Consider the following 27,960-nt stretch of genomic DNA (forward strand, 5'->3'; position numbering starts at 1 on the left):
GTGTTCATAGATTGAATTTATAAGTGGTTTTACGTGCGAAACGGACGCAAGCTTTGCGTCTTCGGACGAAAAGGCTATGTGCCATTGCTGTCATTAATAGTAATTGTTCGAGACAGTCAAGATCCGAGGACTCGACAGCGTATGCATTGGCATTGTTGACCTCGGTCGTAAACAATAGCCCGGGTGCGCTGTCCCTCGGGGGATCGAACGTTCAAACTTGTGTTTGCACGCGCCCGGCGAGGCAGGCACCGGACTGCGGAGTGGCCTCCCTCGCACCATCTAGCGGCAGCGCGTGTTACTTTTTGAGCACTCACGATGCAATACTTGTCCCGGGATGCGGATGACGAGATTAATTATTACATTGTTGCAAGTTTGTCAGTGACACCTGACATTACGTCGTTTGTATCTTCCACCTTTTGACGCTACACACGTGTAAGAAAAGGAATGATGAATGATCAATAGCCGATCCGGTTAATGAAGGGAATCGCACGTAGCAGGGTTTTAATTATTACGCTATGAATTAATTTTCGTTTCCAGAAAATCTAAAAGGAGAATACTAATCGTTGAAAGCATTTCACAAATTGACCTTCGTCTTCTTTTTTTAAAGAATTTTTCTCGGCATTCTCTGGCAATGCATAGCTCGTGGTAGCTGAGTTAAAATATTTTTTTAAGTTTAATAGTTGCCAGTTTCCCGCAGTAGTTGGATGTGCTTTAGTGTCTCTCAATTCCGTTATTTCATGTACTCGATATTTCAAAATGTGTTTCTGAAAAATGTCTGTAGCAACGGTGTGCTTGTTACTGTAATGGCGATTTCTTTCAGCTCCCATCGCTTAGTGAATGTCGCCTGTTGTTGTGTCAACTGTTTCATGATCGAAATTATTTTGGGTATGCATTTAATTTTAAAAATGGATTCGCTGGAAATGGAGCATTATGGAATGCAGACAGGAAATGCAGTTCTCTCAAGGAATAATTTCGAGAAGTATATTGTTCGGCGTTACATTACTTTATTTAAATTTTCCGGGCTTGACTGTTTTAAGCGCGGTTTCTCTACGAATGACATAACGAATGTATCAACCTAGGAACAGAAATATATTATCCAAGAGTGGTGAATAAAAAAGTTATATCGATCGTTCGTGGAACAATATAATTTTCGCTGTAATCACGGACGTTTCCTTCATGAGATGTCATTTACTATACTCACGGAATTTACTCGAGCGAAATGATTTTTTTCAGTATGTACGATGTAAGTAACTTACGTGTAGAATACGGAAGGAATGGTATGGGCCTAAGAAATGGCATGGACTGCACAAAGGCAGCGTTCTGCGCGATAAGGAAAAGTTAATTGGGAAAACTGAAGTGGCGTGTTTCAATCGTTTCACTTGAAGGAAGTGGGAGTACTGCCATTTCACGTGAAAGAAAATGCAATGCACATCCTTCAACGCATGCATGTGGTGAATAACTTGTAATTAGTTCTCATAAGGATAGGGGAAAAAAATAAAAAGTGATACCAACAGCACCCGGTGTTCCCAGGCGGTCACCCATCCAAGTACTATCCGGGCCCGACGTTGCTTAACTTCGGTGATCGGACGAGAACCGGTGTATTCAACGTGGTATGGCCGTTGGCGAAGATATGTATGGCTTTTGAAGAATGTTATACTCATTCGGTGATTAGATTCGATAGTTCACTATCTGACTTTGTAACAATTTGGAGTTAAATGTCATACAGGAATGAAATTGAGCATCAACGGCGCATAAAAAATTTCCATTTCAAAAGTATCAGTTTCGGAAATGGATCTGTAAGAGTTAGTTTTCATAAATGTTGCGGAAAGGAAGACAGCTGAAGCGCGGACCTCCCGTGACAAAGTAGAGGCTTTCGAAGATGGATTACAATGGGCTGCCAACGTGGAATATGGAGTGAACTGAAAATGATGGAATAACGGACAAACGGTTTGACGTAAGAGAAACTGTCCCACCAGTTTTCTGAGTAACAAAGTGCCTTTCGTTGTCATAACAAGGAAATAACATTAACGATCGTCTCGTGCGGCTGCAAGTAGACAAAATTTGTACGCACTGGAAGGATTGTCATGCAACGAGGAACTGTGGAGACGTTACGGAGGACTTTACATATAGCGACAGTAGAAATTCATGTACGCGATAGAGGGAAAGGAGAAACATCTGCCATGAAGATAAGGAAAGAGAAAATAATGTTGCATAAATTATTAATTTGTGGGAACATTGTATCTGTTACGCTCGTGGAAAAACGATTTTTGAACTTGAACATTTGAGAGAGCCCGGAGACACCGTCACACTTCGCTTTCACAATGCGACGGCAACAATCACAGACTGTTGGAATGAAATAACTGATGAATGATCAACAATCTGTTGCTATGGCAACCAAGGATTAATCATAAAAATTAGGACCTTCTGAGCACTGAAAATGAGATATGGACTACCGTTGTGAATTTTAAAGTGGAACTTCGTTTTTGTCGTTGAAGTAAGCAATGGAAACATCACACTGAATGATGTAGGGCCCTAAAAAGGGCCGTTGGGGCGCTACCAAGTAATTTACTTGGAGCTGGTGTACTTGGTCACAGCCTTGGTGCCCTCAGACACGGCGTGCTTGGCCAGTTCACCGGGGAGCAGGAGCCTGACGGCGGTCTGCACCTCCCTGGAGGTGATGGTGGAGCGCTTGTTGTAGTGAGCGAGACGGGAAGCCTCGGCGGCGATCCTCTCGAAGATGTCGTTGACGAAGGAGTTCATGATGTTCATGGCCTTGGAGGAGATACCGGTGTCAGGGTGGACCTGCTTCAACACCTTGTAGATGTAGATTGCGTAGCTCTCCTTCCTCCTGCGCTTCTTCTTCTTGTCTCCCTTGGAGATGTTCTTCTGGGCCTTGCCGGCCTTCTTGGCAGCCTTTCCGCTAGTCTTGGGTGGCATGTTGGTATCAACGTTGCGTAGCAGCGAGAAATCCTGGGTCAGTTTATAACCCGTAGAGGCAGGACCAGCCGATTCGCGATTGGTCGATTAGGCTGAGGCGCCGGCCAGCGGCAGCCCAGAATATGTATAAACCACACGGGGAGCTGTCCGCTGTCAACGATTCGTCGTGAGGTCTGCACCGTAGCGCCGAAAACAACTTGATTCATCATGTCCGGACGAGGAAAGGGAGGCAAAGTCAAGGGGAAGTCCAAGTCCCGTTCCAGCAGGGCCGGACTTCAGTTCCCCGTGGGACGTATTCACCGTCTTCTCCGCAAGGGCAACTACGCCGAGCGTGTCGGTGCCGGTGCCCCCGTGTACCTGGCCGCCGTCATGGAGTACCTCGCCGCAGAAGTTTTGGAGTTGGCCGGTAACGCCGCCCGTGACAACAAGAAGACTAGGATCATCCCTCGTCACCTCCAACTGGCCATCCGTAACGACGAGGAGTTGAACAAGCTCCTCTCAGGCGTCACCATCGCCCAGGGTGGTGTCTTGCCCAACATCCAGGCCGTGCTTCTGCCCAAGAAGACCGAGAAGAAGGCTTAAGCGATCTCTTTCTTGGAAGAGAATAAAAAATGGTCCTTTTTAGGACCGCAAACCATCAAGGTCTGTCAGTCTTACGACTATGTCAAAAATTTGTATACTTCCCAAAATACGCACGAAAAATAGTCTAGAAATTACTTTCCATTTGTCATGTAGGTGAATCGAGTTGTCAAGTAGTAATGCTTGTAGATAATTATAATACATTTAATAATATTGACGGGTGAAGTGTAATGAAGGGAAGAAATTGTTGATCTAGTATAGCTTCGCTGTGAAAAAGTAAAACAGTGGAAATGATATGCAATGCAACGAAAACGTAGCGCTACTATGTAGAAATTTGAAAACATTGTGGCAGCTGTCCGTTTCTTAATTAATGATGCATAACAATGTGTCAAGGAACACATTTGAATGGATATCCAAAGTAGCAAAAAAGTCGCGATACTATGTAGCAAATTTAAAATATGTTGGCAGCAGTGCGTTTCTAAGTAACTGATAGGCGATGTCTAACAATATGTCACAATCACCGCATTCGGCCGAAGAATTGTTACAAAAGCGATGAAGGCATTTGGTCGTTGCTAAGTAACGCAACACACTATCAATAGACGACAATGGCAACGGCTTTTGCCGCTTGAAACTGCAACAATTAGTACTGGAAATGGAACACTGAGCGACCATTATTGTTGAAGTCGCTTAACTTGGATGGATAAAAAAAACACATTGATCGTCCCTCAGCAGTTTACTAAATGAACTTTCAGTATGGATGAACGTATTAGGTTTAATAGCATAATAACTTACTTAATTTTGTGATTAGTGACAAAATAAGTTGTATTCCATTGATGTTCTTTTATTTACACTCCATCATTACCTGATATTTCATTTGTTATCGTTGACATCACATTTCTGTGATTGCGACGTGTTTAAGCAATGGCAAATAATATCCTGCATGTTCTATGGTCCTGAAAAGGACCTTTGTTATTCGATGATGCAGCTGCCAGATGTAATGGGCTGCTGCCACGATGGAAATCTAACCACCGAATCCGTACAGGGTGCGTCCCTGGCGCTTGAGGGCGTACACGACGTCCATGGCGGTAACGGTCTTCCTCTTGGCGTGTTCGGTGTAGGTGACGGCGTCACGGATCACGTTCTCCAGGAACACCTTGAGGACACCGCGGGTCTCCTCGTAGATGAGTCCGGAGATACGCTTGACTCCTCCACGGCGGGCCAAACGGCGAATGGCTGGCTTGGTGATGCCCTGGATGTTGTCGCGAAGAACCTTGCGATGACGCTTGGCGCCTCCTTTCCCCAAGCCTTTTCCTCCCTTGCCACGTCCAGTCATGTTGCTGCTGTCTCGGTGAGAGAATCGTGGTTGCGATCGATCGATCCCCTCAAGTTCAAGTTCAAAGTTCAAAAATCGTTTATTCCACGAGAAAAACAATAATAACAAATACATAAACTGTAACAACAAAAACAACAACAACATCTCGTGGAGCTGGTTTAGGCTTGCGCCTCTTCAGCATTACTGGGTATTTGTCACTGGTACGGGAGTGGTGTCGGCCCGGCATTCGCCCTAAGGAGGTGGGAAACCCGTAAAACCACCGTCAGACCACCACGGTTCACAATAAAATATATAATAATAAATTCAACAAGATTGTCACCCACGATCCAAGTAGATTACGTTGGTGACATAACAATACATATACTCTGAATAAATAAAATAAATAAGTGGACAACACACAATAAATAAATAAATTAACATATATATCACTGGATTGGGTCTGATACCCTTCACTGGAGATCACTGGCACTTAAACTGGAGTCTGTGCTGTCTTTTAGTTCTATTCTCTATCTGCCGCCCTTAAGGGACGCACTTGGGGACACATGGGGGGGTCACTGGTATCTTCGGTGATTGTTGGCGTCCTCTTCCTTTTCCTTGTCTTCTTCTTCCGCACGAGTGGGAGTCCAGGGGTGATGGTCAGAGTCTCTGGAGCTGGTATGGCCGGTCGATTCGTCGGGGTGTGCGGTATTACGACGTCGCGGTGGTAGAGGTGCATGTGGTCGTTGATGAACCTGGGGGCAGAGTAGAGCTTCTTCCTTTTCCTTTTGATGATGACCCCCTTAGATGTAAGCATGATGTCCTCGAAGAGCCTTGGGTTGTGTACGGAGATCCGCTGGGCCGCGTTGGTCCTTAGTCTGCATAGTCTGTGGAGGAGAGGTTCAGTATTAGTGGATTCGTATACCCTTCGAGCCTTCGTTCGAGGGTGCAACAGGAAAATCTGACGTAAAACTCGTCTTTCAAGTGTGGCGTATTTTCTTAGGGCATTACTAGTCGGGAGGACAGCCAGTGCGGCGTACTCCATGACAGGTCTAATGAAAGCCTTGTATAGGAGCAGGCCGCACTGTTCTGAGACCCCGCGCCCTCTGGCTCTTACTGCGCGGATTAGGTTACTTCGTCTGTTGCACCTCGACCATACGTTGTGGACATGCTTCCTGAAATTAAGGTTTTGGTCGATTAGGGTCCCCAGATACGTTGCGGTGTCGGCCCGATGAATTTCTTGTCCCCAGAGGGTGACACTGTGGTTGTCAAAGTGCCTCTTCGTCGCGGGTTTGATGACTATCAGTTGCGTCTTCTTCGGGTTGGGCCGGATTCTCCAGTCCTTGAACCACCTCTCTAGCCGGAAGAGCATGGTTTGGACTTTCTTCACTGCCTTGTCGGCCTGCGGGGATATACTCCATAGGGCAGTGTCGTCAGCATATTGGATAACTTCCACTCTTGCGGTCCTGCGATGGCAGTTGTGAGTGGGAATGTCGTGGCAGTACAGCGAGAAGAGTAGGGGGGATAGCACAGTGCCCTGAGGGACACCTGCTCGTAGTGGGAATGCGGAAGAGAGCTGCGATGCGACTCGTACCTTCGCATTTCTGTTTCTCAGGAAACAGTTAATGAGCCTCAGGATGTCCGGCTCCATCCCTGGCAGCTTCTCTAGCTTGTACATGAGTCCGTCGTGCCACACGCTGTCGAATGCCCTCTCTATGTCTAGGAATAGTGCGGCCGTGTATTGGTTCCTGTTGCTGGCTTCTGCGGCGGTGCTGGTCAGGAGTGTCAGCGGGTCTGTGGTGCATCTGTGAGGACGGAACCCATACTGGAGCTGTGGTAGTCCTCCATTACTCTCCAGGAGATCCGTCAGTCTCCGGACTACGATCCTCTCGAACCATTTTCCCACGGTGCTGGTCAGACTGATGGGCCGGTAGTTTTCTGCCTTGGCTTTGTCCTTTCCGGGCTTGGGGATCATCACCATCGTCATTTTCTTCCAAGCCCGGGGGTAGTATCCGAGGGCGAGGGAGGCGTTGAAGATTTTGTTCAGGAGTGGAAGGCACGCTGGGGCTTTCTGTAGGTGGAGTGTCCGGATGCCATCGTCGCCCGGTGCTTTGTTCTTCCTGGGCCTAGTGTCTTCCATTTCCTCTTCTGATATGTGCTTGAGTAGTCCTGTGTCCGGCTGGACTGCATCCATCGTCTGCTTGGGTTGCAGGTAGCCCCTTTTCCTTACTGCGTGCCTGGTGCAGATCGCAAACTTCTTTTCACTGAAGAGGGGGTCGCGCATCGGTGAGTATACATCCTTAAGTACTCGCCGGAATTCCTCTGCTTTTCCTGCCGCGTCTGCTATTGGTTTGTCATCGGGACCTTTTAGGGAGACAGGCGTGTTCGTCATCTGGCCTGTGAGTATTTTAAATTTCCGCCAAAATGCCCCTCCGTCCCGGTAGTCCAGTTTCTTGCAGGCGGCGGCCCATGCCTTCTCTTTCGTCTGGATGACGTTCTGCCTGATGATGGCGTTTTGCCGGTTCCACTCCTGTTTCATAGCTGGGTCTTTGGTTTTAATCCATTCCCTGTAGAGCGCCCGTTTTTCTTTTATCCTGCGGACGATATGCGGAGCCAGGGGAGGGCATGCGGTGTCGATCTTCCTCATTGGTATGGCTGCGACTGCTTCGTGGAAGGCTGCTTCCATTGTTGCTATTGCCTCGTCCACTTCTGCAACTGTGTGGATTTCTTCTGCAGGTGTAGTTTTTTGTCGTACCGTCCCGTTGAAGGCTTGCCAGTCCACTTTCTTCCAGTCCGGGGTTTCAAAGACGTAGTTCCCACGATGCTTGACCCACCTGAAAGGGAAAGAAAAAGGGAGGTGATCAGATGTCAGGCAGTCGTCGACGGTGACGTCTCCCACGTAGGGCCAATTTTGATGGGCTTTTATACCCTTTATCCATCCAGCCTCCGGTGAGTATATATACCACCTCTTCGGCGGCGGTGATTTTTTCGCAAGTGCGAAAATCAGGGAAAATTGACGATTTAAGTGTATAGGGACCAGTGTTACCTTTCCAGTGTTAGTGAAGGAGAATTAGAAAGACAGGCTTCTAGTGAGCATGTGCAAAAGCACTCTAAAGTTAACAAGACTACATACTAACGGCGACTGAAGCCGTGAAACGGCCCTGAGTGGCCCCAAAATGACACTTCAAATATTTTTATAACATTTCTTTTTTGATTTTTACACAATTTTATCATTTTTTTGTTGCATACAATTGCGCCACGTTCTGCTTTCTTTTTATAACGTCTTTCGACGGTCTCGCACTCTCAGCCAATCACATTTCGGCACATGTAAGAGTCTACACACTCATGCCAATATATTGGGTCGAGAAATCGCCCAGGTTAGTTACTTTCCCGACAGGAAAATGGCACGTACCAAGCAGACAGCCCGTAAGTCGACCGGAGGCAAAGCCCCCAGGAAGCAGCTGGCCACCAAGGCCGCTCGCAAGAGCGCGCCGGCCACCGGTGGAGTGAAGAAGCCCCACAGGTATCGCCCAGGTACCGTGGCCCTCCGAGAGATCAGGAGATACCAGAAGAGCACCGAGCTTCTGATCCGCAAGCTGCCCTTCCAGCGCCTGGTCCGTGAGATCGCCCAGGACTTCAAGACCGACCTCCGCTTCCAGAGCTCCGCCGTCATGGCTTTGCAGGAGGCGTCCGAGGCCTACCTCGTGGGTCTTTTCGAGGACACCAACCTGTGCGCCATCCACGCCAAGCGCGTTACCATCATGCCAAAGGACATCCAGCTGGCACGCCGTATCCGCGGAGAGCGCGCTTAGATCGTCGTCGCTGTCGACTTCTTGTCGGCACAAAAACAAAAGTCCTTTTCAGGACTAGACGTCATACAGACGATTGTTTCCCATTGCTTACATCGACGAGAATGAAATAATATTTCATAAAGAAAATCTGAAAGAGAATGAAAAAATAATAAAGTTGTAATTAATGATAATTATAATTAACTAATGAAAAATAGTTGAAATGAATACTGGAAGATATGAATAAAACTTATGAAAAGATGTTTTTTTGCAGATGGAGTGCTTGGCATCCTGGTAGTTTCCTGACGGAAAATGCTATCTTTACAGAATGGCAATTTAAATTTCATAAGTAACGGAAATTACGAAGATCTATCAGAATAACAAAGTCAGGAGTACACTCAATCCTTTATCGAGTTACGACAATGTAGGCATCTCTCGAACTCAAAAAACGTCGTTAGGAGATGTTGCCATGCGCGACGATTGTTTTCAGCCAGCAGTATTGTCACGGAAAATACTAATGCAACAATGACATTCGCCAAGATTTCATTGTTTTCAACAATCGACCGTCTTGGTTGCAAATATGTGATACGCAAATACTTCATTCTTTTGAGCAATCAGGCTTTCTGCTGCAGCAGACGTCTCTTTCGAAACTTAGTTTCATAGGTAAATTTTTACTGCCAAAAAATTATCTGACAACCTTCAATGGAAGGTGCATTAATTTGACGTAAAATTAGCGGATTTGTAGAAGGAATATTGTCCATCTACTCATTTCCTTCAATGGGTAAGGTTTGAAACTTTACTGGGTAAGGTGAAGGAGTTTGGAATTTTGTTTTAAGCATGGAAAATAGTCATCTGTATGACTTGATGGCCCTTAAGAGGGCCTAAATTGAACTTCGCGTACATCGAAGTTCGGTGAACCTGCGAGGTTCGGTCGCTCACTTCTTCTTGGGGGCGGCGGCGGCCTTCTTTGCTGCCGCGGGCTTGGGCTTGGTGGGCGTCTTCTTGGGCTTGGGCGCCTTGGGCTTGGTGGGCGCCTTCTTCGCCTTCGATGGGGACTTTGCTGCCTTCGCCGCTGGCTTGGCTGCTGCGGGCTTCTTCTTGGGCTTGTCTGCTTTCTTTGCCTTCTTCGCGGGAGGCGCGGACTTGGAGCGCTCCTTGGGCGCGGACCGCTTGGTGGCAGCCTTCTCCTTCTTCGCGGGCTTGGGCTTCTTGGCCGCGGCGGTCTTCTTGGCTGCGGTCTTCTTCGCCTTGGCTGCAGCGGGTGCAGCCTTGTCCTTCAGCGTGGTGGAGCTCAGCTTGAAGGACCCCGACGCTCCCTTGCCCTTGGTCTGTACGAGTGTGCCGGAGGTGACGGCGGACTTGAGGTACTTCTTGATGAAGGGGGAGAGCTTCTCGGCGTCGACCTTGTAGGAGGCGGCGATGTACTTCTTGATGGCCTGGAGGGAGGAGCCGCCGCGTTCCTTGAGGCTCTTGACGGCGTTGTTGACCATCTCGGAGGTCGGTGGATGCGAGGGCTTTGCACGGGCCTTCTTGGAGGCGGCGCCCTTGCTGGCCTTCTTGGATGCTGCGGATGCGGCGGGCAGGGGCTTGACGGCTGCGGTGCCGGACGGCTGGGCCGCCGGGGGCGCTGCTGCGGCTGCTGCGGTAGCGTCTGCCATGGTCTCGGACGAGAGGTATGAAAATTTCAAAATTTCGCGTTTCCCACCTTCGAGATATCGTACCATTTCGGAGCGCGTTCGCCGCTGTCGAACTTGTCGTCGGCGTTCTCCTTCGAATCTTTGTACTCGACTTCGTCTCGCACTTTATCGTTTCGGACGGCGCCGGCGGCTCCGACGTCGGCGTCCGATCTCGACGCGCGAGGCGACAGTCCCGGCCGCGCGCGGGCGGCCCGCCGTCGGCGACCGGAACGTCGCGGGCGCCGCGGCGCCCGAGCGAAATACGGCATGTCACCGGCGCGCCTTCCGACCCGATAATTAAAGTGTCGCCGTGGCGTCGCGGGTTCGCGTGGTCGATCGGCGACCTGCCTCGCCGTTTCTCTGAACCTTCCTGCGTGTGCCGGCACGCCGGCGCCGGTCTGGACGGCGCCCCGCGGACGGAGAACGATGGTCGGAAGATGTGCCTGTCGGACGGATCGGCGTCGTGTCGCGACGACTCGATCCGCGGTTGTGCATTCGTCTGTTGCACTTTTCGATCCGAGTTTGCGGCGATTTCGATCGACGATCGAGACGCCACTTCGGCGTCGCCGAAACGCGACTGTTTCCCTCGATCTCGCCTTTTCGCGACGCCGAAATCACTCTTTCCGCGTGCGACTGCGATCGTTCGCGCTGCCGCGAACCCGCGATCCCCGGGAGAAGCGGACGAATGTCCATAATTTTTGTTCTCGTGCCGTTATTCCGCAAACGGCGGCACTCGATTATCGTTTCCCCTTTCCGGCGGGGGCTGAATGTCGCGAGAGTATTCCGATTGCGCCGCGAGTCGTGATATTCGAAGGAAATGGAATGACTCCGTTTGACGCTCCTACGGTTTTCGGTTCGCCCCGTTCGTTTCACTCCGTGCGCTTTCTGTGCCTATTCTGGGGGGGAATGTGGTGAATTTGATTCCTGGGCAGGGATTGCGAAAGGTTGGTGAAAAAAAAATTACGCCTCGACGGGAGGGATTGTCGAGTGAGGCTGGCTTTTCCATACTCGAGTCGCAGGATATTTCTGGTCTAGCGTGCGATTCTGGAAATTGATGACTGCGATTTTCTGTGTGTGAGAAGGCTGATTTTGAATGACTTTTGTGAAAATGAATTACCGTTCCCTACAACATTGTGACGACGTAGCGCGTTACACGTATTACTTAAATTACCACACGCCACTTCGGGATTGGAAATGATGTGTCTTTCCCGCAGGAACGTGTATTCGTGAATGCGGACGTGCAAGGGAAAAGATGTACCCTTCACATCGCCGATCGATAACTTTCCCTTTTTAGTTTTTCGTACATTGTTCTGTGGATTAATTCCACTCTCTACGGTAACGTCCAAGTTTTAAACCTAACTTTGCTATTTCCTGAAACGTGGTATTTGTTGTTTCGGCATTCTTACAATTACCTCTTTTGGCAAATCAATTTTCCTTTGACTTACTTCGTTCGTCAATATTTCCGATGCATTTCACTGTCTGATTGCGGAATTACGAAGGAAAAGAGCGAGTACGACTTCGGAGTTATTCCTTTCGAACTTCACATATCCCTATTGCAATGCATGAAGTGACAATCTGCATGTTATGACGAAATGTCACACGCCTACGACGAATACATCGTGCGCTGTCGCAGTAGCCACGTATGTGGCATTAACGTAGCTATTATTCTGTCGAACTTTGTCTCCAAATAATTAATTGTCATTTTTCTGCACGTTTTAAAACGTGCCTCGTGAAAATCCGACCGGAAGTGTGGTTTCCACGCTCACTTGTTGAGTTTAAACGGACACTTTGCAATGTGACGGGCACAGAGCATGGAACATTGTTGAAATTTTCAATTCCGTCGCACTGAAGGTCCACGATAATGTTTGTTTCAATTTATGTTAACGTTCTAAAACGTCTCCCGTCCAAATCCCTCTGTAATTATTGCTTTTTATGAATAATTTGGAGTATGGCATTGGAAATTTGTTTTTGTCAGCAACGGATTACAATATATTTCTTAAACCATGGAATCAGTCGCACTGACACTAGTCACGAATAATTGCCTTAATTTCCTTGTCGTTTTAAAACCGGTCCCATCAAAATTCACTGGTTTTTACTGTTCCTATGACATAACGTTGATATTGAAAAATCAGCATTTGCTGTCAGACACATAATATGGGATATTTTTCAAAGTATTCATTCTGTGGCTACGGAACTCCGCTATAATGTTCTTTTTGAATACACCTAAGTTTTGAAACGTCTCCCGTCCAAATCCCACGGTAATTATGGTTTTTAGAAATAATTTTGAGTATGAAAATGGAAATTTGATTAACTCATTAGCGACTGTAACACATTTTTAAAACTATTTACTCCGTTGCACTGACACTTGTCACGAATATTTGTCTTAATTTTCTTGTCGTTTTAAAACCGGTCCCATCAAAATCCACTGGTTTTTACTGTTCATATGACATAATGCTGATATTGAAAATTCAGTCTTCGCTTACTTTCAACCCAAAAAATGGCGTATTTTGAAAGTATTCATTCAGAGACTATGATACTCCTCAATAATGTTTGTTTTCACTTTAAGAACGTTTTAAAATGTCTCCCATCAAAATCCCTCGGTAATTATGGTTTTTATGAATAATTTTGAGTGTGACACATTTAATGTCATTTTGTCATACACACATTGTAACATATTAATTCAACCATTGATTCAATCGCACTGACACTCGTCACCGACAATTGCCTTATCTCTCCTATTGTTTTAAAACTTGTCCCACCAAAATCCGCTGGTTTTCACTGTCTATAGGACATAATGTTGTTATTCAATATTTAGCCTCTGCAATATTTCAGTCACTTCAACCGGAATATTTTTTAAACTAATTACTCTAACGCTACGAAACTCGACACTAACGTATGTTTTACTATTGTTAACGTTTTAAAACGCATCCCGTCAAAATCCCTCGGTAATTATGGTTTTTATGAATAATTTTCAGTATGACACATTTAATGTCATTATGTCATACACACATTGTAACATATTAATTCAACCATTGATTCAATCGCACTGACACTCGTCACCGACAATTGCCTTATCTCTCCTATTGTTTTAAAACTTGTCCCACCAAAATCCGCTGGTTTTCACTGTCTATAGGACATAATGTTGTTTTTCAATATTTAGCCTCTGCAATATTTCAGTCACTTCAACCGGAATATTTTTTAAACTAATTACTCTAACGCTACGAAACTCGACACTGACGTATGTTTTACTATTGTTCACGTTTTAAAACGCATCCCGTCAAAATCCCTCGGTTATTATGGTTTTTATGAATAATTTTGAGTGTGACACATTTAATGTCATTTTGTCATACACACATTTTAACATATTAATTCAACCATTAATTCAATCGCACTGACACTCGTCACCGACAATTGCCTTATTTCTCCTATTGTTTTAAAACTTGTCCCACCGAAATCCGCTGGTTTTCACTGTTTATAGGACATAATATTGTTATTCATTATTTAGCCTCTGCAATATTTCAGTCACTACAACTGGAATATTTTTTAAACTAATTACTCTAACGCTACGAAACTCGACACTAACGTATGTTTTACTATTGTTAACGTTTTAAAACGCATCCCGTCAAAATCCCTCGGTAATTATGGTTTTTATGAATAATTTTGAGTATGACACATTTAATGTCATTATGTCATACACACATTGTAACATATTAATTCAACCATTGATTCAATCGCACTGACACTCGTCACCGACAATTGCCTTATCTCTCCTATTGTTTTAAAACTTGTCCCACCAGAATCCGCTGGTTTTCACTGTCTATAGGACATAATGTTGTTATTCAATATTTAGCCTCTGCAATATTTCAGTCACTTCAACCGGAATATTTTTTAAACTAATTACTCTAACGCTACGAAACTCGACACTAATGTATGTTTTACTATTGTTAACGTTTTAGAATGCATCCCGTCAGAATCCCTCGGTAATTATGGTTTTTATGAATAATTTTGAATATCACAATTGGAATTTCATTTACTCAGCCACACAAATGTCTGCCGTTCCCTTATCAAAACTATGTTCTTTCACGGATTAACACCAGTTCACTTTTAAAACGAAGGAAGAGTTAATGCACGTATTCCTGACGAGTTTCATTGCACGACTCATTACAATTTCATTTATATCACATATTATGTAATCTCCAAGCCCTGATGCCACAACTGCACATATCAACATTCCCCCAATCATCATTCTATTCCCAAACTATCGCCATGGACTAACGCTTCCATTGATACACTTCCTAAAACGCATACTCCAGTCAAGTTTTACAATTTCCGAACATCAAATAGCAATGTTATTCTGCATAATGCCCCGACAATTAAGACTTGTTTTCAAATTGCAAACTTCACCTATCATGATATCTCTCCTTGGGTATCGATTTCCATCACATACCTTTTCAAATGCTAAGAAAGGTAAACCACTTATTCCTGACCAGTTTAATTGCATAAAACAAACTAATTTCCATAATGACACAGTTTGTGTACTCTCGAAGCGTTGACAACATAACAGCTCATTCCAACATTTAACCATGAAAATTATATTTCCCTAACGACGCCCAGCCTTTAACTAATAACATGATCAGTAATTTATGGAAAGAATTAATGTATGAATTCACTGCATTACGCCCCACATTTCCCTATCGTTTGCCTTTCTTATCAGCAAACTCCTACACATCGGCCAACTTCAGCCTGAACAAACAAATGATGTATTGGTTGTATTTGCAATGCAACGACATAATTACCACATTCACATGAAAGTATGCACTACCAATTTCTTCGCGTTAACACATTTTCTCAGTCACACGCAATAACGGATTTATTTTCCGAATTTTTCCTCTGTCGCCTTCCAACACTTCACTTTGCGCCGCCTTTCTTCTACCATACATTTCACAAACACGGGGACAACATCGACACGGGGACTTCACTTGCACATTAGGGAACACTTGTCACAGTGTTTGCGACGAGTACCACTTCCACATTGCGTTTTAATACCTACAATTTTTACTCAAATTCCGTGAGGTTCTTGCGTGATGCAAGAATCCTAGCCGATAGTTCCGCAACTGCCACTAGGGCGCACCACCTCCCGAGACACGGTTCCGTGAAACGGCAGGCGATGAGTCCAGCATACGATACAATGTATTATACCATCCGAGAATGCCACGTTTAACCAAGAAATGTAACTAATTCCACGTCAATGAGTGCTGCGCTGTCATTACCCGTACGCCTGTGTTGTTGATTCTCGTCTTGCCTCGTTGCCAAGGTAATGGCGTATTGTTGATCGAGCATCGAAATTTCGTGCTTTCGCGAAAACGTACCGTGGGATGGTTAGGGAGATGTACCGTTGAACATCGATGGTATGATAACAATCTTCAAACCTTATCTTTTCTGAAAATGACCGTTATTAATTACTTGGGTAGTTTAAACTATTTTTAATAATTCAATGAAAAACCCTCTGCACGCCATCTCCCAATGGACACCGGGAAGCGGAAGCCGATTTCCATGCCTTTAGAGTATGTAATCCCGCTGTGATAACCGAGGATCGAAGGAAAATGTCGCGTGGCATGCAAATTAAAATTATTCCCAAACCTATTTCTCTCATTCACCACATATCGGAGTCAACGAAACTCTCGCATTAGGGAATAAATTCCGAGGAAGTGATTGCAGTAATGACTGAAAATGGATTTTTCCCAAAGCCTTTCCTCTCCAACGCTACGTTAATGTCACTCTTGAAACACGCGAATAAAATATGTAGAAAATATTTCACATAGTGACCTTTCTTTCTCAAAAGAAATTTTCGCGGCATATTCCGGCTCTGCATTGCTCGCGGTAGGTGATTGAAAATATTTTTTTAAACAAGTTCAAGAATAAAAGTAATGCCAACAGCACCCGGTATTCCCAGGCGGTCACCCGTCCAAGTACTATCCGGGCCCTACGTAGTTTAACTTCGGTGATCGAACGAGAACCGGTGAATTGTACGTGGTATGGCCGTTGGCGAGTACATGACCGAATCCTCAAAAAGTTATCATGACTTGAGAATCGAAGGAAGATCTGGTTTCTTCGCGGTTGTATCTGCTTTTGTTTCTGTTGAATAGTTACCATTTCCAGACAACAGTCCCTTGATGCTTAAGCAATTCTCAATTCCGTTATATCTTTTGGTCCATCTTTGAAAATGTGTTTATGAAAAATGTCTTTCGTAACGGTGTGCTTTTTGGTGTAATGGCGATTCGTTTCAGCTTTAATCCATTGTTAAATGTCGCCTGTTGTTGTTTCGACTGTTTAATGATCGATGTAACGCAAGGGATGCATTTACTTCTTCAAAGAAATTTTCTGGCAAAAGAGGATTATGTAATGCGTAACGAGGGAATTAATTTGAGAAAGATAATTCTTGTCGTTCCAATTTCTTCATCAACATTTTCCGGACTTGACGGTGTTATGCTCTTTGTTGGTTAAGCAACGTGTAAAAAATCGTTTTCACCATTCTTGGAACATAATGTTTAAACCCTACATTCATACATTTTTCTTTATGTCATTTATCTATCTCCCAATGCCAACACACTGCCACGGAGACAGGAATTCGTGGTTATACTCCAAGTTATATTACGGATTGGAAGTTGTTATCCTTCCTCGCTTATCGTGCTTCACTCTTTTTCCCAATTGCGATTATGAGGTGGCATTACTGCCCCTGTGATGCGAACCGATTTCGTAACATTTACGTGGAGGAATGACGAACGATACTGCGCCCCTTCAAAAACTCTGTCCGTTGGCAGGGAGCCGACCTCGATTCAAAGTTCTCCCCTACCGACAGTTGCTTACGTCACACGCTGCCGCTTCTCGGTCGGGGAGACGTACCTTCCCCCACCACCATTTCCGACCGTGGGAACAAGAGTCCCCTTCATGTTCCCATACAGGCGGGCGACTGGCATTTGCTTTCGTGAAACGTATGCCCGACGGAAATATTTCCAACCCTAAAATTTCACTTGCGCTATGGAAATACTTCATTGGACGTGTACACCGATCATTGATTGATAAATTCCTCGACATGACTATTGCGTGAAAGTAATGAAAGTGTACTGTTGACGAGGGAACGTTATACATTGAGCGTTTTTTTTTTCAAGTATTACACGTTATCTCGAAGCCTTGCAAAACCCTACTTCCATTAATGGCAGTCGATTACCTTTCCACATTTTTAATGGTGCTATGCCATGAAAGTATGTGTTGCTGTCATTGGAGTGATTATCCTCGCGTGCAAGTCTTTCGATACGGCAGGTATTGAATGATGCCATGAATAGAAAACACTTACTCACTTTTTACGTCGACGGGAAACAAACGAAGGAGGCCATTGCGTCTTTTGAAAAATTCGCCCCTTGGAACTTCTTTTTTTCTTCCCGGCGTCCCCTGCCCCACTCGCTGCGTTTAGGTTCGTGGTGGGGGAACCCGTCCCCCACCACCCGGATCCAAGCGTGGGAACTACCCCACACACGGGTTCCCAGGAAAGTTGTCTTCGTTGACCCAAGAATTTCCCCACCCCCGGATTCTTTCCACGTGGCGGAACCTCGCACGAAGAGACAGTGCGTTACAAAAAATTTGTGGACGAATAAAACTTTGAAACGGTATGGAGGGAAATGTTTATAACTGACTGCACGAAATGGATTACGTCGCACTGGTTTTTTCTGAAACAGTCTTCATTAATGAATTAGAGAATGAGGGATACAAATACATCTTCCAATAAGGACGCTGAATAATCCGATTCGCCAAGTAATACTTTCCAACTGCAACGAAAGAAAATGCTCGTGACGAGGGAGCATAATTTTAGACGATTCCGGCATTTAACGCGACTCCGGTGTATATGGAAAAGGTGTTTGCGATATTCCGTGTCCACCACGGCTAAAAATTTATTTCAAAGTCACGGGGGACTGCATTGGGAATGATGCATCACATTTTAGAATTTTCTTTCATTCCCGTGATTTAATGAAGGGGAAAATAGGCGCTCTGGGATTTTCTCACCCGCGCGGTTACCCGAAGGAATGTTTCTTATTTCAGTAGCCGCCTTTCCGTCGGCCGATGTGCGCAGAGAAAGTCTGTGAATCGCCGGGAGAAGCACGCCGCACCATCTAGCGGCGGCGGCGGAACCATACTCGGACAGTTCGCAGCCAAGTGCGAAATAGGCGACCAGCTAGTTATTAGTTAATTTATGGTATATTAATACGAGACTTAGTCATTCACTAGTAACCGAAGAAGGGGAGAATATCAATAACATTCTCGCTTTTTCTGCATTTCCCTTGCAAACCATTCCTAATTAACATGCTGAAGTAACACAATGGCAAGAATGGTTTCCAATGCAGTGCACGAAAAAAAATTATGTTAGAATTATGGAGTTATGACTAAATTTATCAAAGTTTTCGGTTCACGAGGGACATCAAAATATTCGGTAGAAATCAGCAAACGATTTGGATAAAGTGTATGAAATTGGATTGCTATTTGTCAACTTACAGGCCACAGAATTTTTTTTCCCGTGTCTTATATGTCTTCGGGAGGCAATTTATATTAAGCAGACAACATTCCCCTATTATTCATGGTTAAATAAAAAACACAGTACTATTCCACAACCTTATATTTTTGCAGTCTACTAGTTTCAACGTTACAACGTCATTATCAAGACTAACTTTTAAAGTAATGTTAGTCTTGATAATGACGTTGTAACGTTGAAACTAGTAGACTGCAAAAATATAAGGTTGTGGAATAGTACTGTGTTTTTTATTTAACCATGAATATCTCATCGTTCCACCAAGTAACGCCTAAATCTGTTGATTATATTCCCCTATTAATAAAAATTAGCAGTAGTTGCAAGAAGTGGCATTTTTGATAAGCGAATTCCATGATTTTCCACCGTTGGTTGCTATGTTACGTCGCACGTAATGTTGAAAGAATTAGCGACGCAAAGTTTCCATTATTTGCTGTACTCGCGTTACGTCTTGCATTGAAATGTTTATGTGTAGCAAACAGCCAACAGGAAACCAAATTACTTCGTTACTAAGGGTAACTATATCGTTCAGCGCTCAAGCGAAACTGCTCAATGTCACGAAAAGCTTTCCAAATAATTAAGTTATGATTTGAAAATCATTGTGGAAGAGACGAGTGTGTTCATTAACATATTTCACAAGGCAGACGGCACGGATATTTATTGCTACGGATTAACTCGTTCCGTGCGTTTTAATAGAATGTAGAGAAATGTGGATTGCCTATTCATAAGATATTAATTAATCGGTTCCCTCCCTTTACTGACTAAATGTACGGCTATACTCCGAAACTCTGCGAACTCCTCTCGTGTACTGCGAATATGTACAACTATGGGAGTTCCGTTTAAGGATAAGTCGTTGACAATGGCAGACAGTAACGATATTACTTATTGATAAGAGGAAGGATATTTGACGTATGTAGGGTGCAATCGAGGAAGGAAAGTAGACCTGGCTAATCACGAGACATAATTTATTCAGATAAGGAAATTCTTCGATCGCTCGCGAAATAATGTAATTTCCGCTTCACTCCAATGGCTGGAGAACGATTGTCATTAACCGTGGCATGCGAAAATGTAGTAAGAACTTACGGTACCGTTAGGGAATATGTAAAATTGAATCGTGGACAACTGCGAGCAGCAACTCGGACACGAAACATTTTCAGAGTAGGAAGGAACGGTAACTAACAATTAAATCGCTCACTGCATTCGTCGCGGAATCAATATGCTAATGAAATGGTCCGGTATTCACGGCTTATGAATGAATCACTTCTAATCACCTATGGTATAACCGAGCCGAGTTCTTTCCCCGCTTATCCGTGTTATCGCGTTTTCTCTTTCCGTACTGCGATCGTGAACCCACTCTTGTCATAAGGACACTGCGCGATGTGTCATCGAGAGCACACACAATGCCATGCGATGGTAAAGTTCCTCGTCTCGCGACGAGCACCTACGGCCGAGATGTTCTCTGCCTCGCGGCCCCCTGCCCTGCACCCGCGATGCCGAGAATCGTCAGCCGCACGGAGTGTATTCCTGCCTTGAGTCGAAGCGGTCCGCTCCCTTCGATCGCCGAAATGAAATGGAAATCGCGGGCGGAGGAAAGACACCGCTTGACAGTCGTCACTTCACTGGCAGATGATCATTTACGAGGCGGTCGTGTTCCGATCATGTACATTTAAACGATACTGTGTTTGATGAATGGATTATTTACAGATATTCCGTGCTTCGCGTCGTTGGAATACAGTGTGGTGTTTCATTGTTGTAAATGACAACATTTGTTTTCCGCATTTCACGACAATTGACCGCGGATGAGTCGATAAATCATTCATCATGGCTAGCGTTCACATATTTGCGACGAGTCGCAATCCGGGAAAGAAATCCCACCGAGAGACGATATTTCAAATTCCGCTCTGGACGTCCACGGCGAGCGACTGCGAAAAGGCCCCCTGCGCCATCTATTGGCGGAATCTGAATTACTACTTGATCACTCTTGCAGCGGTAGCTGTCGTGAGAAGACGACGCGAATAATTATTAACAGTTATAATTAGTCCATGTTTATCAGCGGTTACTCACATAACGCCGGTTATGTAGTGTTCTTTGTGACGCACAGCAAACGCGAGGAAATGAGTGAAAGTGTCTGTGTCGAAGGATGTATAGGAAAAGTGAGTGAAGTGCACGAGAATCAATAGTGTGATGACAACAGCGATTCTGATAGCCGTGCAGGTGAATACTGTGATCCACAACCAGCGAGCCGAGTAAGTACGCTATTACTTATTTAAACACTTTTCACGCTCGTATTCGTCGACTGTGTTGTTCCTTGCGTTTCTCTTTTGTGTGGAAAAGTAAACTGTGTAGTGATTAATTCACTGTTTGACGATGATGACGGTTGATTGATCCCAACGTGTAATTGTGTATCCTAAGAAAACCGAAATTATTCGTGGCGTCCTTAATTGTTACGAGTTGAGTGAATCGCGGCTTAATTTAAAATTGTTTGCCTTTCTTTGTTCCAAGAAGTTGATGGTTTTCCCTTGCACTTTGTATCTTAGGCACTGTGCACTGTTTGAAATGTTGACGAAAGAGTGGAAGGAAGAATATTTTTCGCTAATGTTTTCCTTAGCAACGGATTGCTGGTTTCACATTAGTGAATACGGAATAATTAAATGGAAGTGTTTAGCGTGTTATATCGTCGTCCTTAAATTTGCATGAGTGAAGTGATGTTAATTGCCAGATCTTGATTAGTAATACGTGTCAATGCTAAGTCTAGTAAGTGCAATGAAAGAACAATTAACGATGTTGACGATTACACGTCCCATTCCTACCGTCAGGCGTCTTTGGTTATTCTTAACGTTCCTTTCGTGGGAATGTAATTCCTTTTGTGCTATTTCATTTTCTCTTGGCAGCGGAATAACGTAAATAATTAGGGCAGGGATATTATAACGTAAATAATTAGGGCAGTTTTATGGTAAGCTGTGATAACTTAACATGTGATTTTAAAAGCGAACTGTTAGCATAACGGAGCCCAAGGAATGTTATCGGACGTAGTAGAGGAATTACTTTTCAAACGTCAAAGGCAAACTCACAAACATTTCCCAGATTGTACTGCCTCTTTCAGTAATTCCTGATTGCTACATCATTTTCTTCGCCATACGAATGTTAACAGTGACATCCGTACTTGATATATTGGTTTAAAATCGCTTGGAAATCGTCGAAAACCACGTAAGACTCTGCATCATGAGGTACGTTTTGGTGGATATTTTGAGGTACAAGAGTACTCTATATTCCAATTATGCAAATGTTCACCACATTGCGCTTGAATCTTGGCTTAATTTACGAAATTATATGCGACTTTAAGGCGGGGATTTGGTCGTTCGACGTGCCATTGTTGTGGAGAACATTAATAGTTCACGACAATTGACAATCGATGGTTCATTAGGTATGGCAAGGATTCGCATATTGCCGCTGCGTTGCGAATAATTATCCCAATTGCTTTCCCACGCGCGATTCCTAATTCCCAACAGCGATGCGCGCAGTGGACTGCTGGAGGTTCCCCCCGCACCATCTAGCGGCCGAATCTGTATTACCACTCGATCGCTCTTGCTGCGGCAGCTGCAGTGAGAAGACGTCGCGAGTAACTAATATCAGTGATAATTGTATAATGTTTATCAGCTGTAACTGACATAACGCCGGTTCTGTAGTGTTCTTTGTGACGCTTGGCAATCGTGAGGAAAGGATTGAAAGTGTCTGTGTCGCTGGATGCATAGGAAAAGTTAGTGAAATGAACGGGAATGAAGTGTGTTGACAACAGCGATTGTGATCTACAGCCGAAGAGCCGAGTAAGTACGCTGTTACTTATTTTTCCACTTTTTACATTCATAATCGTTGTCTGTGTTATTCCTTGGCTTTCTCTTTTGTGTAGAAAAGTGAACTGTGATGTGATTAATACACTGTTTGACGATGATGACGGTTGATTGATCCCAGCGTTTAATTGTGCATCTTAAGAAAACAGAAATTAGTCGTGGCGTCCTTAATTGTTACAAGTTGAGTGAATCGTGGCATAATTTAAAAGTGTTTGCCTTTGAATGTGCTAAGACGTTGATGGTTTTCCCTTGCACTTTGTATCTTAGGCACTGTGCACTGTTTGAAATGTTGACGAAGGAGTTGAAGGAAGAATATTTTTCGCGAATTCCTTAGCAACGGATTGTTTGGTGTCACAAGATTTATTACGGAATATTTTAATGGAAGTGTTTGCGGTGTTACATCGTGGTCGTATACTCTGTATGTGTGAAGTTATGTACATTGGCAGATCCGGATTAATAATAAGTGTAATGCTATGTATTTGGACTGCTGTTATGAAAGCAGTCAGCGATATGGAATAGTGCACACCGCATTTCCACTGTCAGCCGGCGTTGATTATTGTTAACGTTCCTTTCGTCCGAATATAATTCCTTGTGTGATATTTCATAACGTCTTGGCAGCGGAACTACTAAATTATTTGGAGCAACGATAACATTTTATGGTAATGCTGTGTTAAGTTGACATGTGACTTGAAAAGCGTAGTGTTACCATCACGGAGGCCAAAAGAATTTTATCGGATATGGAAAACAAAATTTATTACGGAATATTTTAATGGAAGTGTTTGCGGTGTTACATCGTGGTCGTATACTCTGTATGTGTGAAGTTATGTACATTGGCGGATCCGGATTAATAATAAGTGTAATGCTATGTATTTGGACTGCTGTTATGAAAGCAGTCAGCGATATCGAATAGTGCACACCGCATTTCCACTGTCAGCCGGCGTTGATTATTGTTAACGTTCCTTTCGTCCGAATATAATTCCTTGTGTGATATTTCATAACTTCTTGGCAGCGGAACTACTAAATTATTTGGAGCAACGATAACATTTTATGGTAATGCTGTGTTAAGTTAACATGTGACTTGAAAAGCGTAGTATTAGCATCACGGAGGCCAAAAGAATTTTATCGGATATAGAAAAGGAATTGATTGTAAAACGTAAAATCAGAAACGTTTCCTCAGACTCGTGAAATTGGAGACCAGCAAAACGCCATTGTCATATGATTGAATGAAGACTATTTTAAGTCCTCGACACTCATTTTCGCACACCGCATGTGTTATGATTTCCGGGAATATTGTAAACTGTGCTCTTTCAATGCGTTACTGATTGTTGCGAGGTAACCGTGGGGGCTCGAAAGTTAAATAGCTTTCGCCATGAGTGATAATTACTCGATTTCATTACATCAAACTTTTTTATCGCTGTTCTTTCCTGGGAAAGGGAATGATATATGTGATTGTTGACGTTCTAATTATCCTTAGCAACCGGGTGTTTGCTGGTTTCATTGCTGTTGTTTTCAATTGTTTCAACAAGTACGAACGCTGAAGTTGTTGCACCGATTTGCGTGTGGGAAGTGTTCCCCTACATTTAGCTTGCATTGAAATATTCTGCTTGTTGCGAATTAAGTGTCGATAGTAAGTATCGTACGTAGGCGTTTTGTTGTCTTTGATAGGCCGTCGAAATTGTGCTTCGTAGGACGTCGTGCGTTTGATGAGTAACTGTTACAATAAATCTGTAATGGAATTGATGTAATGAATAGTTCACGAAACAACTCCGCGATTAATATATTTCTCGAATGCATCTGCAAGCTTTGTCCGTTTAACCGATTGCAAGCGTGCCATTACAACGTAAATGAGACATAATGAAAGAAAGAAATTGCGTCCTTCATGTTCCGGGAGCACAATTTTATCCATCGCATGACACGCAAGTTCGGACGACAGCATTTTGTTTTGCTTTTCTCCAGGCTCGACACCCCCGATACCGGCTGCCTAGTCAGTGTGCGTGTCGAGACTTGCAGGAACTCAAATCGTATGGGAGTCGAAGTGGTCCGCTAGTTTTGAACGCGAAAATAAAATGCGATACGCCGAGCGACGCTCGGTGGTCGGCAGTTAATAGCATTGCCCGGATTTAATTTCCTTCAGTCAAAATTAACATTCACCAACGATGAGAAATGTGCAGGTTTACAATGATGTGTTCATAGATTGAATTTATAAGTGGTTTTACGTGCGAAACGGACGCAAGCTTTGCGTCTTCGGACGAAAAGGCTATGTGCCATTGCTGTCATTAATAGTAATTGTTCGAGACAGTCAAGATCCGAGGACTCGACAGCGTATGCATTGGCATTGTTGACCTCGGTCGTAAACAATAGCCCGGGTGCGCTGTCCCTCGGGGGATCGAACGTTCAAACTTGTGTTTGCACGCGCCCGGCGAGGCAGGCACCGGACTGCGGAGTGGCCTCCCTCGCACCATCTAGCGGCAGCGCGTGTTACTTTTTGAGCACTCACGATGCAATACTTGTCCCGGGATGCGGATGACGAGATTAATTATTACATTGTTGCAAGTTTGTCAGTGACACCTGACATTACGTCGTTTGTATCTTCCACCTTTTGACGCTACACACGTGTAAGAAAAGGAATGATGAATGATCAATAGCCGATCCGGTTAATGAAGGGAATCGCACGTAGCAGGGTTTTAATTATTACGCTATGAATTAATTTTCGTTTCCAGAAAATCTAAAAGGAGAATACTAATCGTTGAAAGCATTTCACAAATTGACCTTCGTCTTCTTTTTTTAAAGAATTTTTCTCGGCATTCTCTGGCAATGCATAGCTCGTGGTAGCTGAGTTAAAATATTTTTTTAAGTTTAATAGTTGCCAGTTTCCCGCAGTAGTTGGATGTGCTTTAGTGTCTCTCAATTCCGTTATTTCATGTACTCGATATTTCAAAATGTGTTTCTGAAAAATGTCTGTAGCAACGGTGTGCTTGTTACTGTAATGGCGATTTCTTTCAGCTCCCATCGCTTAGTGAATGTCGCCTGTTGTTGTGTCAACTGTTTCATGATCGAAATTATTTTGGGTATGCATTTAATTTTAAAAATGGATTCGCTGGAAATGGAGCATTATGGAATGCAGACAGGAAATGCAGTTCTCTCAAGGAATAATTTCGAGAAGTATATTGTTCGGCGTTACATTACTTTATTTAAATTTTCCGGGCTTGACTGTTTTAAGCGCGGTTTCTCTACGAATGACATAACGAATGTATCAACCTAGGAACAGAAATATATTATCCAAGAGTGGTGAATAAAAAAGTTATATCGATCGTTCGTGGAACAATATAATTTTCGCTGTAATCACGGACGTTTCCTTCATGAGATGTCATTTACTATACTCACGGAATTTACTCGAGCGAAATGATTTTTTTCAGTATGTACGATGTAAGTAACTTACGTGTAGAATACGGAAGGAATGGTATGGGCCTAAGAAATGGCATGGACTGCACAAAGGCAGCGTTCTGCGCGATAAGGAAAAGTTAATTGGGAAAACTGAAGTGGCGTGTTTCAATCGTTTCACTTGAAGGAAGTGGGAGTACTGCCATTTCACGTGAAAGAAAATGCAATGCACATCCTTCAACGCATGCATGTGGTGAATAACTTGTAATTAGTTCTCATAAGGATAGGGGAAAAAAATAAAAAGTGATACCAACAGCACCCGGTGTTCCCAGGCGGTCACCCATCCAAGTACTATCCGGGCCCGACGTTGCTTAACTTCGGTGATCGGACGAGAACCGGTGTATTGATTCAAAATTTTTTTTTTATTGTTCTTTTCCACAAAACATTACAGACAAAATTTTTTAACATTTGAATTTAGACCTCTTTTTATAAACAAGACATAAAGGACATATGATACCACTAGGTTTGCAATTATCCAAAAAGCAAAAATTGATTTGAACGCCCGGCCGAACACAGCAAAACTCTCCCCTCACCAGCCGGACGTCGATCCACTAGGCTATCACTGCTCTTATGTTCGGGATAGTAAACCGAGCAACAAAACTTTTCACAAATTCACATATTACGAGGTTATAAAAACAAAATCTACAAAAATCGTGAAAGATAAATTAACATATTCAGCTTTTAGCTCAAACAGTCACTCATTTAAAATATTTGTTTATTTTTTGCAGGATTTATAATACCCGCTGCGTTAAATGTTACGATTTTCATGAATGTTTTGACGTGATATAAGTTAACCATCATATCGTGAAAAGGAGAAACCCAATAACAGACAAAAAGAAGATATAAAAATTAGTAGGAAAATTGAGCGTAAAAAATACATCTTTGAAAGTCCTTGCCTGGGTTCGAACCTGCGTTTTCCCACAGGTCTTGGCAGTATCCCGCGACACATCCCCTGGGCTATCTGGGCGCATGAGGCAAACACTGTATTTTTGGTCTTAAAACTTCCTCTTACTTTTTCGTGTTCATTTGTTTTTAAATTGAGCTCGTAATAAGAACACACTATGATCATTAATACTATTAAAGTACACAAAGAAGATACAAATTTTAGAAAGGAAATTGAGCGTAAAAAACACATCTTTGAAAGTCCTTGCTTGGGTTCGAACCTGCGTTTTCCCACAGGTCTTGGCAGTAGCCCGCGACACATCCCCTGGGCTAACTGGGCGCTTGAGGCAAACACTGTATTTTTAGTCTTAAAACTTCCTCTTACTTTTTCGTGTTCATTTGTTTTTAAATTGAGCTCGTAATAGGAACACACTATGATCATTAATACCAATAAAAGACACAAAGAAGATACAAAATTTAGAAAGGAAATTGAGCGAAAAAAACACATCTTTGAAAGTTCTTGCTTGGGTTCGAACCTGCGTTTTCCCACAAATCTGGGCGGTAGCCCGCGACACATCCCCTGGGCTAACTGGGCGTATGAGCCAAACATTGTATTTTTAGTCTTAAAACTTCCTCTTATTTTTTCGTGTTCATTTGTTTTTAAATTGAACCCGTAATAAAAATACCTTACGGTCATTAACATCGAACATATAGATAAAACTCGATTTGCATTTTCTATTTTAAACATTAGTGCATAGTTGTATCTTATCAAAACACATTCTCGTTTCTTGCCTTTGCTTCGCCATTGTGATGTGTCAGCCTGCTTTGTTCCCGCTGCTCGGCATTCCTCGCACCGAAGTGGGTCACGTAACGGGTTTTCTCCGACTCTGAGGCTAAAAATAGCCCTCGGTGTCTCGTTGCTCTG

The 27,960-nt window shown here is 43.8% G+C and overlaps 5 protein-coding genes and 2 non-coding genes across 7 annotated transcripts; 2 read left to right on the plus strand and 5 right to left on the minus strand.

Moving 5' to 3' along the window:
* Positions 1–1,505: 1,505 nt before the first annotated feature.
* LOC124173599 lies at positions 1,506–1,624 on the minus strand. Its single transcript, XR_006868669.1, has one exon. It is a non-coding gene; the product is annotated as a 5S ribosomal RNA (ribosomal RNA).
* A 901-nt stretch (positions 1,625–2,525) lies between these two features.
* LOC124173595 (histone H2B) lies at positions 2,526–2,959 on the minus strand. The gene has a single exon (XM_046553024.1). It carries the CDS (start codon positions 2,935–2,937, stop codon positions 2,566–2,568), a length of 372 nt encoding a protein of 123 aa, XP_046408980.1. The 5' UTR covers positions 2,938–2,959; the 3' UTR covers positions 2,526–2,565.
* Positions 2,960–3,060: 101 nt separating this feature from the next.
* Positions 3,061–3,729, plus strand: LOC124173593 (histone H2A). The gene has a single exon (XM_046553022.1). The coding sequence runs from the start codon at positions 3,145–3,147 to the stop codon at positions 3,517–3,519; it is 375 nt and encodes a 124-aa protein (XP_046408978.1). The 5' UTR covers positions 3,061–3,144; the 3' UTR covers positions 3,520–3,729.
* Positions 3,730–4,459: 730 nt separating this feature from the next.
* Positions 4,460–4,865, minus strand: LOC124173596 (histone H4). The gene has a single exon (XM_046553025.1). It carries the CDS (start codon positions 4,847–4,849, stop codon positions 4,538–4,540), a length of 312 nt encoding a protein of 103 aa, XP_046408981.1. The 5' UTR covers positions 4,850–4,865; the 3' UTR covers positions 4,460–4,537.
* Positions 4,866–8,153: 3,288 nt separating this feature from the next.
* On the plus strand, positions 8,154–8,696 carry LOC124173590 (histone H3). The gene has a single exon (XM_046553019.1). It carries the CDS (start codon positions 8,227–8,229, stop codon positions 8,635–8,637), a length of 411 nt encoding a protein of 136 aa, XP_046408975.1. The 5' UTR covers positions 8,154–8,226; the 3' UTR covers positions 8,638–8,696.
* A 781-nt stretch (positions 8,697–9,477) lies between these two features.
* Positions 9,478–10,271, minus strand: LOC124173589 (late histone H1-like). The gene has a single exon (XM_046553017.1). The coding sequence runs from the start codon at positions 10,269–10,271 to the stop codon at positions 9,549–9,551; it is 723 nt and encodes a 240-aa protein (XP_046408973.1). The 3' UTR covers positions 9,478–9,548.
* Positions 10,272–16,217: 5,946 nt separating this feature from the next.
* LOC124173600 lies at positions 16,218–16,336 on the minus strand. Its single transcript, XR_006868670.1, has one exon. It is a non-coding gene; the product is annotated as a 5S ribosomal RNA (ribosomal RNA).
* Positions 16,337–27,960: the final 11,624 nt, after the last annotated feature.

Source organism: Ischnura elegans, unplaced genomic scaffold, assembly GCF_921293095.1.
Source record: "Ischnura elegans unplaced genomic scaffold, ioIscEleg1.1, whole genome shotgun sequence".
Classification (NCBI taxonomy): Eukaryota; Metazoa; Arthropoda; class Insecta; order Odonata; family Coenagrionidae; genus Ischnura; species Ischnura elegans.

Excerpts from the sequence above, each read along its gene's own strand:
- LOC124173589 (XM_046553017.1), bottom strand. The coding sequence starts at position 10,271 with ATGGCAGACGCTACCGCAGCAGCCGCAGCAGCGCCCCCGGCGGCCCAG.
- LOC124173590 (XM_046553019.1), top strand. The coding sequence starts at position 8,227 with ATGGCACGTACCAAGCAGACAGCCCGTAAGTCGACCGGAGGCAAAGCC.
- LOC124173595 (XM_046553024.1), bottom strand. The coding sequence starts at position 2,937 with ATGCCACCCAAGACTAGCGGAAAGGCTGCCAAGAAGGCCGGCAAGGCC.
- LOC124173596 (XM_046553025.1), bottom strand. The coding sequence starts at position 4,849 with ATGACTGGACGTGGCAAGGGAGGAAAAGGCTTGGGGAAAGGAGGCGCC.
- LOC124173593 (XM_046553022.1), top strand. The coding sequence starts at position 3,145 with ATGTCCGGACGAGGAAAGGGAGGCAAAGTCAAGGGGAAGTCCAAGTCC.